Source organism: Phyllostomus hastatus, unplaced genomic scaffold (genome assembly GCF_019186645.2).
Source record: "Phyllostomus hastatus isolate PE091 unplaced genomic scaffold, TTU_PhHast_1.1 phas_scaffold_216, whole genome shotgun sequence".
Taxonomy (NCBI): Eukaryota; Metazoa; Chordata; class Mammalia; order Chiroptera; family Phyllostomidae; genus Phyllostomus; species Phyllostomus hastatus.
Genome location: NW_025334018.1, coordinates 15,783,560 through 15,801,877, shown reverse-complemented (window position 1 = coordinate 15,801,877; position 18,318 = coordinate 15,783,560). Strand labels below are relative to the sequence as shown.

Sequence of the window (18,318 nt, the reverse complement as noted above, 5' to 3'; positions counted from 1 at the left end):
CAAGTCAGTGTGGGGGTTTGCGCCCTGCCATTAATCGTGTGGTTTGCTCAACACAACTCGGTGGGTGATGGTATATTTAGCTCTCAAAAATTCGAGGGAACAGTCATCACAATGATCGGTGCTCCTGCCCTCCGGCCCAGCGATTCCACTTCCGGGTACTTGTCCCGCCGACAGACTCACCCACAAGCAAAGTGACCTGTGCCCAGTATGGGTCATTACAGCATTTTGTTTTAGTAGCAAGAGACTGAAAGCAGCCCAAATGACTGTCATTCATGTGTTGCCTCCTGCGGCAGAGGTTCACCGAGTGCCTGGGATGTTCTGGGCACTGGTGGGGGCCTGGGACCCGGCCGTGAGCACAGCAGGCGGACTTCCCGGCCGCTGGGCAGCCTGGGTGCTCGTGGAGGGAGACAGACAGTGCAAGACGAAGGAGGTGCTGGGGGGTATGGGTGAGGAGGGAAATGAAGCAGAGCCAGAAGGGCTGGGGGAGGGGTTGCTTTAGACAACGTGCTCAGGGAGGCCTCGCTGAGGAGGCGACGTTTGCGGGGAGACCGAAGGAGGTGAGGGAGCAGGCCGTGGTGTGGCTGTGTGGAGGTGCCAGGTTCCCCTGCAGACACGGAGGACAAACGAAAGGCCTTGAGATAGGACGTGGCTGGTGCATGCAGGGCGGCTGGCATTGCTGGAGTGGAGGGGTAGGTGGTCGGACGTGCAGACCAGGGGCTGTGGGGAGCAGATCCTGAGGGTCTGTGGGCCAGGCAAGGCCTTTGGAGTTTGTTCTGGGAGCCGCTGGAGCCATCTGCTCTGTGACTTGCTCTGACTTCGTCTCCTAAGGGTCGCTCTGGTTGCCATGGAGAATCTGAGGGGTCCAGGGCGTAGCAGGGAGACCTGCTGGAAGGCGGCCTCCAGGTGAATTCACCCAGGGGCTGGAATTCACTCTGGGTGCGTGGTGCCCGCGGTGGGAGCCTGGGTGTGGCGATGGGCTTGTGAAGGCAGTGACGTCAGGCAGGGTCGCTGTTGGATTGGCTGTGAGCCGTGACAGGGGGCGGGGCCCCAGGATGACATCAAGGTCTTTTGCCCGAGAGCAGCAAGGAGGGCGGATTGACATGGATGACACAGGGAGGACGGTGGGAGGAGCCGGGTTTGTAGGGAGCACTGTTTTGGCCGCAGCCGGTTGGTGGGTGGAGATGCTGGGCGGGTGGTTAGGTACAGGAGTGTGCGGGTTGGGTGGACGTGTAAGTTTGGGAGTCCAAGAATTTAAAGTCGAGGACTGGTTACAGGCACTGTGAGAGCGAAAGTGGACAGAGGGGAGGTCTGGACCCCGAACAGTGGGGTCCCGGGGTTGAGAGGTTGCGGGAGAGAGCGCCCGTGAGGGAGGAGGCAGAGGAGGGAGGCGTCCATCCAGAGACAAAAAGGAGAAGGTGCTCCAAGGAGGAGGGAACGGCCAGCCCACAGCTGCAGAGAGACCAGGTAATGCAACCGGGAAACGGCTGGCACACGTAGCCACAGAGGGAGGGGCCGCTGGCGATCCCGCCAGGAGCTGTTTCAGTGGAGTGCCGGGGACAGAGTCTCCTAGTCAGGGGCCCCAGGGGAAACTGGAGGTGAGAAATTGGAAGTGAGTAATGGAGGCCATTTATTTTCAGTTGTGCCGTACAGGGGTGCAGAGGCACGAGAATGGGGTGCTGGCCGGACCGGGCTGTGGGACCAGAGGTGTTATTTCAGCTGATAAACACGATCCGCCCCGCCCGGCCGGCGGGGATGTAAGACGGTGCGGCCGCTTTGGGAGAAGAATCCAGCAGTGCCTCGGACGGCCAGGCAGAGCTAGCTGTGACCCGGCAGCCCCACTCCTGGGCACGGGGCCACGTCAGCTGAAAACCCATGTCCCCCCAGAAACTCATACCCAGGCGTTCACGGCAGCACTGTCGGCAATAGCCAAAAAGTAGGAGCAACTCAAATGTCCATCACGGGTGGATGGACGGGTCGGGGATGGTACATCCACACGGCGGAATAGCACCCAGCCATCCAAGGGAGCGGGGTACCAATCCACGCTGCAGCGTGGGTGAATCTCGAAAACATGACGTGCACGAGAGAAGCCTGTCACGAAAGGCCACACAGTATGTGGTTGCAGAACAGGCGGATCTGGGGGGAAACAGTGGTCTGTGGGGCTGGCTCAGGGTGGGGCTTGTGGGGCGGTTGTGGGGGCATGTGGGGAGCGGCTGGCTGCTAATGGGCACGGGCTTTGTTTGGGGGTGACGAGGGTGCTCTAAAATCGACCGTGGTAATGGCCGCTAGATGTTCTAAGATTGATGGTGGTGATGGCCATTACGTTGCGTTCTGAGGCTCAATTTCCAGCGTGGGGGGAGGTGATCCCCATACCTCCAACCAGCAATTCTCGGAACGCCAGCCCAGTGTCTGAGAATTCAGTTCAATTTAACTCAATTCTGACACTCCTCAGAGATAGCGTCCAATGTCGCAGGTCAGGGGTTCGGTCCCACAGACTGCCCCCTGTCCCCAGATGCCAGCCACAGCCCAGGCTGTTACCTGAACCTCTGACCTCTGACCTCCGGGCTATTGATAAGAGGTTCCCACAACCCCCTCCTTGGGTTCGATGCATTTGCCAGAATGGCTCACAGAACTCAGAGATGCGTGTTACTTAGCAGATCATGGGTTTATCGGGAGAGGCTGTAACTCAGGAGCAGCAAGAGCTGCGTGGGACCGGGCGTGGGGAACGGTGCGGAGCTGCCACGCCCGCAGGTGAGCTGCTCCCTCCCCTTCTCCATGTGTCCGCCAGCCTGGAAGTTCTCGGGATCCGTCCTCTTTGGTTGTTACGGAGGCTTCATTACACAGACACGAAGCATCAGCCCCCGGCCACGGACTCCCTCCCCAGCCCCTCACGCCTCGTCTCACCACACAGTTGGTCCCCGCGGCAGCTTCGCTCACATAACACAAGGCACCTTTCTCGCTCCGCACACTTAGGAAACTCCCAGGGTATCAGGAGCCGTGACGGGGCTGTGGATGAAGACCAAATAGTTTTTCGGTCACAAGGCCGCAGCTGCCAACCCTGGTCTACTAACAACCACTGAATTATACACTGAAAAAATCCAACTGGCGGGGAGTTGGTGCTGCGAGACAGGAGGCAAACAATGCCCTTGAGTGAGCGGGAGGATGGGACCCGCTGCCCAAGTGGAGGGGTGCATCTCAGCCGCGGGGAGCACACGCTGTCCCCACAGGGACTGGAGGGACAGGCTGGCCCGTGCTGGCAGCTGCTGACAGCAGGCCTCCCCTCCCGATCGTGTCTTCCTTCTCTGAGGAGCAGGAGGGAGAATGACGGAGGGGGAGAGAGTGGTGGAGGGCGGCTGGAGGCCTGAGGAGGGCAGAGGGCAAGGTGGGCTCCCGGAGGTTAGGGGTCGGGGCGTGTGCGCTGGTGAAGTGCGCTGGCATGGGACTTAGAACCGTCACGTGTTTTACGCGACGGTGCTCCCTACGTGCTGGGCACTGTCACACGCACCTTCTGTACATGAGCTCATTTGAACACATTCCAAGCCTAGACATGGCATCGCTGTCGCCTCCGTTTTGCACGTGGGAAACTGCAGGGCAGGGAGAGTCGGCGGCCTGTCCAAGTTCGCCCCTGTCCAGGGCGCCAGGGGTGAGTTACGTGTTTGGCCACGTAGGGGCCAAGCCCTGAGGAGACGGAGGCTTGGATGTCCCCAGGGTGGGGAGTTTACTGAGAGATGACAACGGGGGGGATGGCAGGGGAGTTCAGAGTGTCAGCAAGGGAGGGACGGGAAGGATGGGCCGTCACTCAGCTGGTGAGGAAGGGAAGCGAGGGCACAGCCAGGGCGGATGGCAGGAAGCAGAGGTGGGGCCCAGGGGGACAGAAGACTTTTTGGGGTCCAGATGCCAGAGGAAGTGAGCTGGAAAGACAGGGTGTCTGGAGTGTGGGGTCCTTAACGCTGAGGTTACCATTGGAGTGCAGATGTCACAACAGAGGCCACGGCGTGACCACAGGGGTCGGGGAGGGGCAAGAGCCCGGAAGGGAGGCAGTGAAGGGCCCGAGAGGCAGATGTTGAAAGGCTCACCGACGTGGACGCTGGAGCCGCCCAGGGCGCTGGTGGGGCTCGCACTGGGGAGAGGAGGTGGTGCAGCGCAGTGCGGTGCAGTGCGGGGCGGGGCACCCCGGCTGCTGCAGGCCCCGATGCCCCGAGGGAGGGCGTGCCTTCCCCTGACAGAGCCACGTGGAAACCCAGGGCTCAGGGTGGAGCCAGGCTCACTCAGCCCCTCCCCCCGCCCAGGAGGTGCCCCTGGGAGCCCTGGCAGCAGGGCAGACGGGCCAGTCATCAGGCCCGCTCCTGCTACTCACAGCTGAGTGAGGGAACTAACTACCCCGACCACTGCATATGGTGTCCAGTCTCTTCCAAGCTCTCCAGGGGCTTCTAACCTGCATCCAGGCTGGAGAACCCAGGCGTCAGGACAGGGAGGTGAGGGGGCTGCAGGGAAGGGTGGCGAGTTGGGGGTTTTGCTGGTGGTAGACTGAGCCCCCCCCGCCCCCCCGCTGGGTGGAGCAGGGTGCCAGTGGTGAGGAAGGGGTGCGGGCTCGGGCCGGAGCCGGAGACAGGCCTGGTCATCCCAGGTGCAGTCCAGACGAAGAAGGACAGCCCTGGGGTCATGGACGTCTTGCAGCCGCTGAGGTCCATGGGGCCCAGGGACTGCAGAGCCAGGCCTGGTGGCCCCGTGGGCAGACCGAGGGGGCGAGGCAGAGAGGGGGCAGCCGGCCAGGAGCCCTGGAATGCCACGGGTTCCCAGCTCAGCACACTGAGGGGGTGCCGAGACTGGGGTCGAGGGCGGTGGCCCAGGAGGGTGCAGAGCTCCACGGACATCTCTGGTGTGGACAGTGGGGGAAGGGGGCGAATACACACCCACATGGGTATGTGCACAGATGTGTGTGTGTGTGTGTGTGTGTGTAAATATACCGCATTAATATCACCGGCAGGGTGTGCAAGAAGCTGACGTCATGGCTCTGTCTAGGGAAGGGAACAGGGCGTCTGGGCTACAGAGGTGACGAAAGGGAGACCTTACCGTGGACCCTGTTTTGCCTGTTGAGCTTCAAACCACGAGACTGCAGCGCTTCCCAGCAGCCACTCTGGGAGGAGCCACACCAGTCTCCGGGCACTGGACTCGGTGGGCCCCGTGCTCGCGGAGCTGTGGGCATCGCCGCCCCCGGGCTCCAGACAAGCGAGCTCCCAACCAGCAAGCCAGACTGGCCGCGGGGTCAGGGGTGGGCTGGAACCCCGAGAGAAGAGAAGTGGGGCCCCTGCAAGCCCTGAAGGCCGGGCGTGGAGGTCCTCCGTGGGACTTTTCTGCTCCACAGCTAGAGCGGGATGAGGCGGGCAGCCCAGCCTGTCACCAGAGGGGGCGCCCTGAGCCCGAAGCCTGGGTCCCGTCCCAGAGCACGGCTCAGCAGTCTCAGGGCAAGCTCCTCAGCCTGTCTCTTGCTGCAGCTGCAAGACGGGCGAAGCACAGCGGCTCCATCACAGCGTCAGGAGAGGCCCCCGGGAGCATCAGTATTGTTACTCCCATCCCTCTAAAGGTGACTCTGCCCTCAGGCAGTGGCACCCGGAGCTCCAGTGCCAGCTGGTGTCCCGCAGTCCCACCTGGCTCTCGCACGGGCGGGTGTGCGAGGGGACGAAGGCGTGTGCTCCCGTCACAGACCCACCCGGGCCGCGCACTCAGCCGCAGCTCGTGGAGTCAAACAGCATCTCCATGCCCCCGAGTCAGATGCCGCGGACCTCTCCTTCCTGTGTGAGGAGTGAGTCAGTTGTCCTGCCGAGGACGGGACAGGAGACCACTGGGGGAGCGCCCCCTTGGGGCGGGTGTGAGCCTCACCCTCGGTGCAGCGGCCCCTCCCCACCTCTCCCCTGCAGTCTCATTCTGGTGTCCGGAGAGGGCGCCGGGCTTCCTGAGGTCTGGCCGTGGGTTCGTTCTCGCTGACCCTGTGGTCAGGACCTTGCTGGAGTCATGCTCCATCACCCCGGGACCCCTGAAAGGTCCCCTCTGAGTTCAGGGCGCACCGGCATTCCGTACTGAAGGTGCCTGGCTCGGCTCACCTTAGGACACAGGTCAGCCTCAGCCTGTCTCTCTCTCTTGTCCTCCCCTCCCTACTCCCCCAATCCTGCCTTCTCTCTCGTGGGTCAGGCGCTGCTCATGCAAAGATGGCCCAGGTGGGCTCCATCCCTAAGAAGCACAAAGTGTTGGAGACAGACACATTCACCTGTAAGTGAGGTGTGAGCTGTGAGAGCCCAGGACCATGACTAGTTCTGCTAGAGGCAGTCATGAAAAGCTTCTAAGAGGAGGTGATATTTGTGCTGGGTTTTGAGGTATTCATAGGAGTTCACCAGCAAATGCACAGGAGGAAGGAAATTCCAGGCAGGGGGAATATACTGGGCAAAAACCACAGGCAGGAGGAGATGGTGGTGCTTTTGAAGAGTCGTAAGTCCACTGCAGTCGGAGCGTTCATACGGAGCGGGAAAGATTTTCCAGCCAACAGCAGAGAACCAACAAAGACACTTCAACACGCAAATGACGCGACCAGAGCTAGGTCCCTCTCAACCTGCCTCTGTTCCAGAACCTTCTGCTGCTCTGTGGTTGGAACTCAGCCAACTACCCAGAGCCCTCCCACTAAGTCCAGGTTTCTAGCCTGAGAGGGGTGCCCAGGTTCCGGATTGATCGAATGGTCATGATTGACATCTATTGTATCAATGAATGCTGGCGTGAGAAATCCCTCCGCCCATTTCTGGACTTTCTGGGAGGATTTAAAAAAAAAACAAAACCCACCCAGGAGAGGGGAGGTGCAGAAGAGCTACCAGTAGGACTAGGGTTACAGCAGCCCCCCCGAAACCTGCAGGGGATACGTCCCAGGACCCCGCAGTGGATGCCAGAAACCGCGGACAGCACCGAACCTTACGCACCGTCGCTGTTCGCTGTGCCTACACACAACTGTTCACTCACGGCCAACACCTTACAGCTCTCCTCGGCGCACCCGAATCGCCAGCCTCACTGCTCCTGCACTTTGGGGACATGATTAGGTAGAATAAGAGTGACTCGAACACGAATATGCAATACCGCGTGACGGTCCAGCCCATAACCGAGGTGGCTGCAGGGACTGACGCCTGGTCCCGCGTGCAGAGGGGCCCGCCGGACGCAGGGACGGGTCCCATCCCGGGCCAGACGGCGTGACGTTTCACCACACTCCCCAGAATGGCGCACGACTTAAAACTTGTGGATTATTTATTTCTGGAATGTTCCATTTAATGTTTCCGGATGCTGTTGAGCATAGGTCACTGAAACTGTGGGAAGCAAAACCGCCAATAAGGGAGGGCGACTGTGTTCTGTTCTTTTTTATCATCTCACACCCCTGTCAGGAGCGTGTAGAGGCCCCGTGTCCTTACCCACAATGCCTGAATCCAAAGAGCCCGGAAAAACAAAGGTGTTTTCTTTCCTTTTCCCAGAACTCGTTTTGTGTCAGAATGACCTGAGCAGATACGAGGCTATTTTTAGTCGCTATTGATTCTCTCCGTGAGGATATTCATAGTCTGCCGCAGAACCGCGGATGGGTTCGATTGCAGGCCTGTCCCAGACCCCCCTGGGGCGCCGTGTGATTGGCTGGCACTTGCGCTGTATCACCTGTCCACAGCACAGCCGGGAACAAAAGCCTGATTTCCAGAACCAGCCCGGCCCCGGGCGGCTCCAGAAGGAAAGGCGGGCCTGTGTGCTTGCACTTGGGGAAAGAAGAGGACCTGCTCGGTTTCTCCCGCAGGCGTCGCTCTGTGCATGCTCCGTGCGTGCTCCGCTGTGACCATTTTAAACTACTTCACCGGCCTGCACGTCCAGACTGCCCCTCCCAGCACCCTGGCCCCCAGCAGATGATTCCTCCGCTGCTTCACGGGCCAGCGGGTCGGGGGCGGTGTTAGGAGGGCACCACGGCCCGGAATGAGGTGATCTGTAGTTTAGGAACGCCTTGCCCTGGCCTGTGAGTGCCGGGGCTTGGAGCAAGTCATTGCGCCTGTGGGCCTCTGTCTGCTCTGCAAAGTGTGAATCGCAATCCCGGCACCCCACCCCCCAAAGTCCTCTGTCCCGATGAGGGCTGAAGCATTTTTTCAGGGTTAAGTGCTGCGAGGGGCCAGACATGACCGGCGGCTGTCCATCTGATGCTCGCCGTGGCTCTGGGAGGGAGACTTGGTATTCCCACATTCCTGGTGAGGAACCCGAGGCTGCTAGAACAGGCACGACAGCTTGCCTGTGTTCTCAGCTGACTGAAGGTGGGAGTCCAGCGGTGTAGGCAGACTGCTGGTCTGACTCTGAAGCCCCAGGCTGGGTCCAGGCCCTGGTCCCTGCCTCCTCGTCTGTGAAAGGAGAACGGCCACGGTCGTGAAAACGCTTTGGAAATTGCCCCCTGCCTTCCAGACACTGCTGTGGTTCAGGCTCCTGTTGGTCTGGGAGCAGGTGGGGGGTCAGGCAGGGGCTGCCCCTCTCCAGGAGGGGTGGAGCAGGGGGAGGGGGTTCCTCTGTGACCTGGAGCCTGCAGGTGTGTGTGAATGAGCACTGGGCCTTTTAGTTCTGGGAAGAGGGAGAGTGGGTAGGCAGGGGGAAGACGCTGGTATCTTTTTTCATGGTTTGAAGTGGAAGGACACCTTGATGTTCTTAGTTCTCTTGTGCTGTTGTGCAGGCTGTACCCCAAGCAGCTCCAGGAGGCACCACTCACACTCTAGTCTAAGTGAGTGGCACTCCCTGGAGCTGTGTACTACGCGTTATACTGATGGCCCTGGTGATGTCCCTTTATACGATGTCTCCGTGGTAAGCAATGACAGCAATTAGAATGAACAGAGTCTGCAAGCACGCAGTGTTTATTTTCTTACCCAAGCCTGACGGTGATGCTCTGAAGTTGATACTCTTGGTATCTGTGTTTTACACGTGGGGAAATGGTTACAGATGGGCTCGGGAAAATGCCCGGGTCACCTGGCTCTTTCCCACTGCACCAAGGAGCCTCTGAACTCCACTGAGGAAAGGTGGTGCGGTGGGACCTCCAGTGCACTTGAACAAAACTGTTGCCGTGTGTCCCTTTTCTCCCCCCCCCCACGGTCCCCTCCCACATAGCTGGACAAGATGCTGGACCCGCAGGTGTGGCGGGAGGCAGCCACGCAGGTCTTCTTCGCCCTGGGGCTGGGTTTCGGGGGCGTCATCGCCTTCTCCAGCTACAACAAGCAGGACAACAACTGCCACTTTGACGCCGCCCTGGTGTCCTTCATCAACTTCTTCACCTCGGTGCTGGCCACCCTCGTGGTGTTTGCTGTGCTGGGCTTCAAGGCCAACATCATGAACGAGAAATGCGTGGTCGAGTAGGTGGCCCTTCCCCCCCACCCCATCCTTTCTCCTCCCTGTCCGCACCACCCGGGAGGGTGGTGGGCGGGCTGTGGGTGGGGAGTCCCTGTGTCCCAGGCCAGAGGAGCTCTCCAGCCCCAGCCCTGGACCACGAGGTGTCACAGATATCTGTGTTGATGGCCAGGCGGAGGGAGGTCCTGCCGGGGAGGTGCCCCCAGGATCGAGCTCACCGCTGCCTTTTTCCTGGGTCCTCCCCCCCCCCCTTTTTGCTGCAGGAATGCTGAGAAAATCCTGGGGTACCTCCACACCAACGTCCTGAGCCGGGACCTCATCCCTCCCCATGTGAATTTCTCCCACCTGACCACCAAGGACTACGCGGAGATGTACAAGGTCATCATGACTGTGAAGGAGGACCGTTTCCCAGCCCTGGGCCTCGACCCCTGCCTGCTGGAGGACGAGCTGGACAAGGTGCGGGACAGGCTGCCCCTCCCGAGCGGGCTGGGAGGCGGACGGGCCGTGGGGCTCATTCGTGTACCTGATGCGCAGGGCCTCCTGCGTGTCCAGACAAGGGGAGGGGACGGTGTCAGCTCAAACCCCTGCCCTGAGGTGGGCTGAGTCTCGGTGAGGGAACGAGGCTGGCATACTCGTCACAGCAGTCACAGGGAGCGTGTGGGACGACCGACTCTCACGTTTATTGAGTGGGCTTCCTGTGCACCGGTCACTGCCACGTGTCACACACTGAGGACAGTGCCTTGCACACGGCAGACAGAAAACAACGGTTCGTAGCAGCGCCTGCCCTTTGCTGTCTGTCCCCTCCGGCGCTCGAGATGTGCCCAGAGTCAGGAGTTAGTATTGTCCCAGTGTTGGGGGTGAGGAGCCTGCAATGGCAGCTCGGTCAGGGTCACCTAGTCAGTAGGGGTCCCAGGGTTCAAGCCGCCAAGTGCTGAGTCACCCCTTGATGCTTCTGCCACCTCCCCCAGCTGTCCCCACTGCCCACTCTGGCGCCCATGGCCACCAGGGCCCTCAGACCCTGGGGTAGGGCATGGGGGTGCCACTCCCTCATTAATGCCCAGGCCCGGGTTCAGACACCCCGTTCTATCCCTGTTTGTACAACTGGAAGCTTTCCCAACGACTGTTCGTGAGAAGTGGGAACAGGAGAGAAACGTGCCCACAGGTTCCGGGACCTGGCTGGTGCTCACAGGGGGCAGAGCCAGCTCCCCTTGCCCTTGCCGGGGAGGGTAGGGATGGTGACACCCCCGTGGACACCCGAGCTCCACGTTAAGTCAGCTGGCCCCTCCAGGCACCACCGGAGCACTGGGGGAGCTGCACCCCGTCCCCCTGACCTGTTCCCGTGTGAGCATGAGCACAGGGGCTCTGTCCGGGGACCCCTGCCTGTCTCTCCCCCAGGTGACCAGCAGCCTCCAGGACCTGCCCCTCCCCCTAGCACCCCGCCCCGTTCTCACGGGCGAGGCCTGGTCCTTGGAACAAAGCCAGGACCGCAGCAGTGTTTCCGGTGCTTCCCCTTTGACCACACCCACACGACAACACTGCACACTCACACCGTGGGGAGCTGCTCCCGCGGCCACGGGACGTCACAGGACCACGGGGAGGTGGGGTCGGTCAGTGGGCAGGTGTGGTCAGTCACCCCCAGAGCGGGGCCCAAGCATCAGTGCTGGGGTTCTCTACCTGGCTGCCCGTCTGAGCCAGCTGGGGGCTCTGTGATACCTGGATGCCCAGCTTTACTCCCAGACCAATCCGATCGTTGTCCCTGGGGTGAGACCTAGGCGCAGGTGTTTTTAAAGGCCCCACTGTGATCCCGTGGGGCAGCTGCGGCTGAGATCACGCCATTGAGGCCTGGAGACCAGAGCTGGGAGCAATCTGGGAGGACTTCTTAGAGGAGGAGTGCCTTGAGCTGAGTGTGTTTCTAAAAGGGGGCATCTTCGTCTGAATCAACTGGGGTCCTGCCACAGCTGGAGGGTTCTAGGCCCCGCAGCTGAACTCTTGAGTCGGTTGGTGTTTTACTACCTTTGGGGGGATGGATTCTGATGCCCACTCAAATCTGAGACACACCGGCCAAAGCAGCTGGACCTAGTGGGGGTGGGGACCCCTGGGAAAGTCCTGAAGCTCTGAGGGCAGACAGAGGTGGTGAAGCCCGCCGCTGCAGGGCGGACGCGGGCCCGGCCCTCACGAAGCCCCGCCCCCGCCCCGCCCCCCCCCCCCCCAGTCCGTGCAGGGCACAGGCCTGGCCTTCATCGCCTTCACCGAGGCCATGACGCACTTCCCCGCGTCCCCGTTCTGGTCCGTCATGTTCTTCCTGATGCTCATCAACCTGGGCCTGGGCAGCATGATCGGGACCATGGCCGGCATCACCACGCCCATCATCGACACCTTCAAGGTGCCCAAGGAGATGTTCACAGGTAACTGCTCCTGGCCTGCGGGCGGCCCCAGGGACAGCGGCGGGGCTGTGGCTCTGACAGAGTCACTCCTGACCCACGGGGCGGGGCCTGCTGGAGGGAGCGGTGTGATGGGAGGGGCCTGGGCGCCCCTGAGACCCCCGGGCCCCGCCCACCTGCACCTCTGCCCCCACACCGGCCTCCCGGCTCTCTGTAGTGGGCTGCTGTGTCTTTGCATTCTTCGTGGGGCTGTTGTTCGTCCAGCGCTCCGGAAACTACTTTGTCACCATGTTTGACGACTACTCGGCCACCCTGCCGCTCACCCTCATTGTCATCCTCGAGAACATCGCCGTGGCCTGGATCTATGGAACCAAGAAGTAAGGGGGCCGTGGGGGAGGGGTGTGGACAGGAGGAGGGGTCTGTCCCAGCAAGCGTGGCTCCCCCGAGAGTGCCGTGTTCCCAAGGCTGCTGTGAGTGGGCAGGGGGTCACAGAGCCGAAGGTGCTCTCAGGGGTCCTTTAGCGAAACTGAGGCCCAGAGGGAGGCACCCTGGCTGGTGAGAGGCAGAGCCAGGCTGAGGGCATGCGTCTCCCGGGCTCAGGCCCTGACGCCACCCTCCACTGCCTGCAGTGACCACAGCACCTCTCCTGGGTGCCGACTGCTCAGGACTTTCTGAAGCTGAGGCGCCTAGTGGGTGTGCGAGGGGCCCCTGCCTCCCAAGCGCTGGTAGACTCCAGCAGCCCGACTCACGGCTTTAAGGCTGTTTGCACAGGGGTGAGAGGCGGGCTGTGGCTGGGGCCCGAGCTGGGGGTCTGGTGGGTAAGGGGATTCAGCAATGAGAAGGGATGGGGTCTCGTGGCCTGAGCCTGGGGCAGACCTGTGCTCACTGTCCACCCCGGCCTCATTCCTCATGTAAGGACCAAACAGTACCCCCAGAAGGCCCCAGGACTGGGCCCCTCTCCCTTGCTGAAGGCCAGGGCTCCACTGGCCCCCTCAGCCTGACCCTCCCCTGATGTCTGGACCTGGCCTTAGAACCAGGCTCTCTCCCCGTCCCTGAGAGAGCCGCCCACCTCTGGGAGGGTGCGGGGCGGGGGGGCCCCGTGAGAAGGCGGGGAACAACCCTCGAGCCAGGGCTGGGACGCACTTCTGGAAGGCGCTGACTCGTGAGCCCCTTCTCAGAACGTTATTTTTAAATGCATATGATAAAATGTGTAGTATTGTGCAGGTAACTCGATTTATTGAAAATTAGCACACTGTTGAAAACCAGAGATGTAATATTTGTGTACTTCATTTTTACCGCATTAAGTTGCGAGATCTAGCTGTGGGTCTAATAACAGTGGCAACTTTAAATGAGCGATGAGAACCAGTGATATGTGCAGGTAATTTCCACCGCGATGTGATAGGGAAATATCTGAGGTTTAATCTGTTACTGGCAGAGTCCCAGGTGCTGTTAATACTGCCGTGGTTGCTTGCATTTATAATAGAAATGAAATGTGATATCGCAGTGAGGTATTATTGAGGTAAAGGTGATGTTTTAACGCCATTCCTGGGCACAGCCAGCTGGCCCCCCAGAATTCCACCCACTGGCGGGGTAGTGAGAAACCCCTGAGTCAGAGAGCCTTCTGGACACTGGGGAAGGTGCCCTGCCACCTCTATTCCAGCAGGGGGAGTCTAGAGCCAGGCCATTGTGAGTGGGGGGGGGTGGGGGCGCCCAGAGCACACAGCCCTCTGGTGTGCCCCATGGGTTGTATGGTAGGTAGCCTTGGGTGGGCTGTGACTTGATGTGGTCAGAGGAGGTTAGAGGAAGGCGGCAGAGCCTGCCCAGAGGCCAGCGGGGCCACAGATAATACACCAGGAGCCTTGAAGACAAAGAATGGGAGAGCCTGGGAGGGATGGAGTGGTCAGGGAAGGCTTCCTGGAGGAAGCGGCTCTGGAGGAATACAACTGGAGGAACAGGCCACGACCTCTGGGCCCTCTGCCGCCCCTGGCAGGTTCATGCAGGAGCTGACGGAGATGCTGGGCTTCCGGCCCTACCGCTTCTATTTCTACATGTGGAAGTTCGTGTCTCCCCTGTGCATGGCCGTGCTCACCACGGCCAGCGTCATCCAGCTGGGGGTCACGCCCCCGGGCTACAGCGCCTGGATCAAAGAGGAGGTGAGGGTGGCCGCCGGGACCCTCAGGACGGAGGGTCAGGAGGGTTAGTGCACCGATCCCGTCTCTCTAACCCGTGTTTTGTCCCCGTGTGTGGGGAGTGACATCACCCTTCCCTTGTACAAGTGTAGAGACCGGGACGCAGGTGACCAGCTAACTTAAGTAAGGACCCCTGCAGGGGCGGGCCAGTGGGTGGGGCAGCTGGAGAGGGCGGGAAGAGGCTGGGGCAGCGTGCCCTGTGGGGCAGCGTGCCCTGTGAGGCAGCGGCCCCCCCCCCCCGTCTGCCCCCAGGCTGCCGAGCGCTACCTGTATTTCCCCAACTGGGCCATGGCCCTCCTGATCATCCTCATCCTGGTGGCGACCCTGCCCATCCCCGTGGTGTTCGTCCTGCGGCACTTCCACCTGCTGTCCGACGGCTCCAACACCCTCTCCGTGTCCTACAAGAAGGGCCGCATGATGAAGGACATCTCCAACCTGGAGGAGAACGACGAGACCCGCTTCATCCTCAACAAGGTGCCCAGCGAGGCGCCCTCCCCCATGCCCACGCACCGCTCCTACCTGGGGCCCGGCAGCACATCGCCCCTGGAGCCCGGCGGGGACCCCAACGGACGCTATGGGAGCGGCTACCTCCTGGCCAGCACCCCCGAGTCAGAGCTGTGACCGCCGGTCCCCAGCACCGCCCGCCTCCCCTCCACACCCAGCCAGCCCCCGCCCCAGCCTGTTCTCCCCTCCCCAGAGAGGGGTCCACCCTGACTCTTCCCCCACCCCAGTCCCAGCTGATTCTGCTCCCCAGACCTGGGTGGGGGCCGCACCATCTAAGCCTCTGAGATCTCCCCAGATGGTGGCCACGTAATTGGAATAATCCTGAAGTTCTGATTCCCAGCACAGGGGAAACTCCAAGTGACCACTTTTGGGGTCACTTCGCCCTCTTCCCCTCCCCCTAACCTGCTGCCTACAGTTCTGAGGTCTCGGAGTCCCTCTGTGCTGCCGGGCGGTGGTGCAGGCGACAGGCAGGCTGCGGGCAGGGTTGGGGTGCCCCAGAGGCTGCCGGACTGAAGGCTGGAGATGGGGCAGGCGTGTCTGCACCCGGGGCTCAGGCGCGGGGTGGTGTGGGGCACATGGTGCCCCGACAGCAGAGGGGTAAGGGGGCGCCCCTACCCCCAGCTCCAGGTGCGATCTCTGGTGTCCTGGGTTCTGCCTGGGCGGGTGATGACGAGGCCGGAGCCTGCCTACCTCCGTGAGGGCTTCGCCGTCTCCCTGTCCCCTCCCCACCCCCACCCCCAACCTGGAGCCCAGAGTGGCGGCCCCTGCTTTCCCCCGAGGTTTCCAGAGCACACGTGCCCACAGCACAACTCAGACGGTGGGCAGCACGGCTGCAAAGCACATCCCCTCACTCCCCCGGGGCCCCTACTCTCTCTCTAGCGGCAGCTTCTCCCCTGGAACGGGGTCCCTGGGGTTCTGGGGCCCACGCCCAGGACACCCGACACCTGGGCAAAGAGAATTCCTCTGCCCCTCTGGGCCGTCCCTCACCCTCTGTTGTGTGAGCACAGCTCCCCGGGTGCCTGTCGTGGACAGACGCCCCGGGAACCTTTCCCAAGCCACCTGGCCCACGTTGACCAGGGCCACAGGCATTGCTGTGGACCCTGCAGGTTGCCCGGGGTGGGGCGTGCTGGGTCTCTGTCCTGGGGTGCAGCCCCCCAGCATTCCCCACCCCAACTCTTACCTTCTGGCTGACCCTGGAGTATGGCTGCCCTCAGAGTAAGGCTGGGAGGGACGGATGGACCAATGGAAGGATGGATAGACGAGTGGGTGATGGTTGGGTGATGGATGGATGGATGAGTGATGGATGGATGGATGGGTGATGGATGGGCAGGTGGATTGGTGGGTGGATGGGTGATGGATGAGTAGGGAGGTGGGGGTGGAGGATGGAAGGTAGGAGGGAGGGTAGACTGGCTGGCACAGCGAACCTCTGGAGAGCTGTGGCGGGAAGGGAGGGAACAGGCCACATCCTAGGCCTGGGCACCTGGACAGAGGGTTCTGGGTCACTTGGGGTGGGGACAGACTAGACCCAGGGTTCCCTCCTTCCCTCCATAGTCCCTTGCCCACTCCCTTGCCTGGGGAGCCATCCCCCATCCCACCATTTTCCTTACCCACCCCTCCCTCCCTCCCCCCACTTCTGGCCCTCTCAGCCCCACCCACCTCCCTGACCTGAGGGGAGAGGAGAGACCCAGGTCTCCCCAGAGACCCCAGCCTTTGGAGCACAACGTCCCGCCTCAGGCCCCCTCGCCCGGCAGCACCCCTTCCGTGGCCCCAAGCCCAGTCCCAGCCGATTTAGCAACAGGAGAGGCCAGGCCCCAGGAGAGATACCCCACTATACATCCTCCTCCGTGTACCCCACTTCTGTTGTGTAGTCAGTCTGGACATGGGGGTGTCCGTGCTGTCAATGACAACCCCGATAGTATCCTGCGGCTGGCGGACTCTCTCCATCCTCAATGCTGTACAGATCTATTTTCATTGTATATCTAATATATTTTTAATTTTGTAGCTTGTGGCTAGGCCAGGCCCCAGCCCACCAGCCTGCCTCGGGGACTGAGCGGGGCAGCCGCTCGGTCCTGCGGGCTGGGGGCGCGCCTGGCCTGTCCCGGCTGTGTCTGCTGTGTTAGCCGTAGGGCTTGGAGCTTGCGTGCGTGTGTGTGTGTGCGCGCGCGTGTGCGTGTGTAGCGTGTGCGCCTACGTGCGTGTGGCTGCGTGTAGGGTGCTGACTTGTGGACCCCGGTGTTCACCGTGCCCCCGAAGACCCCGCCGCCCTCCTCACCTCCCCCTGCTCCTCTCAGTCAGGCCTCGGGGCCAGCCTGCCGGAAGCTCCCTGCCTGGGCAAGGCGGGCGTTCCTTGCCGGGACCTGTTGCCTTCGCACTGCCGGGAAGGCGGGACCTGCTGAGGCCAGGGGAGCCCCCGCATTTATTTTCCAGTCAGCCTCCTGCTGTCTCCACCAGAGTCCCAAGTTCCTCGTCCCGAGGAAAATCCCGGGCTCCTTAGGGTGGTGCGGCCCCGGGAAGGCCTCTCACAGCACCTGGCCCTGCATGTGTCTCTGGGACAGTCCCGACCGAGTTCAGAAGGGAGCTGCGTGCGCCCGGCCCCCGGGCTGCTGGCACGCACACCTTCGCCCAGGCCTCGGGGGGCTGGAGGCGGGGCCGGTCCAGGGCAGGTGGGGCCTTTGACGAGGTGCGACCCAGCCCCAGGTTTCCCAGGGGAGCAGGAGGCAGCACCACATTCCTGTGCGGGGTCCCCGCCAGCCCTGGCTGTGGTGCTGTCCCGCAGCACCCACGGGAGACGGTGGGCTCCAGGGCAGGGCGTGCCCGAGACTCCCCTGCTCCCTGCCCTGTGGCCCGATCACCAGCGTAGTGCTCAGGGAGCCGTCTCGGCTGAGGCAGCTGGAAGCCCAGGTGGGTCTGGACAGGCAGGGCGCACAGGTCGATGCCAGTGAGGCTGGTCTTGCCCTTCGGCCATAAATCTGTAGAGATGGTCCCTGCACTAGTGCAAGGGGAAGCCGAGGGGCTGGGGACGGGGGGCTGGATGGTCCCGGACCCTGGGCAGGCCTGCAGTATTCCGGGCTGGGGTGCCCTTCCGCCTGTCCTTACAGCTGCACCCCTGCCACTGCCCCCAGAGCGGTCCCCACGGTGGAGAAGAGGAGAGACAGGCAGGTTGGAAGGCACCTGACCCACTGAGCGACCGCTAGGCCCCGAAGCTGGGGGCCTGCTGCCCCATCGGTGGGGCCTGGTGACTGGGGCTGCGGAAGGGCGCCCAGGGCCCCTCCTCATCCCAAGCGCCGCTTTGGACAGACCCGAGTACACACTGAGAGCATCCCTAGGTCCTGGTGCAGGTTTGAGTCCGTGTGCCCATGGCCGGCCGGAGCCCTGGGTAGGTCAAGACCACTCAGCCCAGGGGAGGGGACGAGGTATTGCCACCCTGGAGCCCCTCCTTCCTCTCTGCTCCCCCCATGGTGTACAATAAAGTGTCTGTTCTTACCAACCCCCTCTTGCCTCTCTGACCGGCCCGGGTGGGGGTGGGGGCAGTGTTGGGGTGAGAGCGTGGATGGGAGGCTGTGGGAGCTGCGGGCGCGGCTGGCCGGCTGGGGACTTGGGAAGAGTGAGGAGGGACATGGACCCACTCCCCTGGGAACTGTCCTGGTGTCCTTGCAGCGGGCCTCACCGGGCTCCGGGGGCTCCACGCCGGCCATTGTGTGTGGTGTTTGAGACAGCCGGCTCTCCGAGGCGGACCCAGCCGGCCCTCGGGCAGCAGGGGTTCTCAGTGCACGGCGCCACTTACATGCGGGTTTTCCCAGTGAATACACGGCCGGCCGGGCCCTTGTGCCCGCGGGGTTCACTTCTGTGAGTTCACTGGACTG

At 62.1% G+C, this 18,318-nt stretch overlaps 1 protein-coding gene across 1 annotated transcript in view; it reads left to right on the top strand.

Moving 5' to 3' along the window:
- Positions 1-17,930, top strand: part of SLC6A17 (solute carrier family 6 member 17) — a 43,615-nt gene extending 25,685 nt beyond the window's left edge. Inside the window, exons 7-12 of the mRNA XM_045817074.1 lie at positions 9,145-9,386; positions 9,645-9,837; positions 11,594-11,786; positions 11,980-12,139; positions 13,753-13,915; positions 14,204-17,930. Of these exons, the coding sequence (XP_045673030.1) occupies positions 9,145-9,386; positions 9,645-9,837; positions 11,594-11,786; positions 11,980-12,139; positions 13,753-13,915; positions 14,204-14,572 (1,320 nt within the window). The 3' untranslated portion in view covers positions 14,573-17,930. The remainder of the gene's footprint in view (positions 1-9,144; positions 9,387-9,644; positions 9,838-11,593; positions 11,787-11,979; positions 12,140-13,752; positions 13,916-14,203) is intronic.
- Positions 17,931-18,318: the final 388 nt, after the last annotated feature.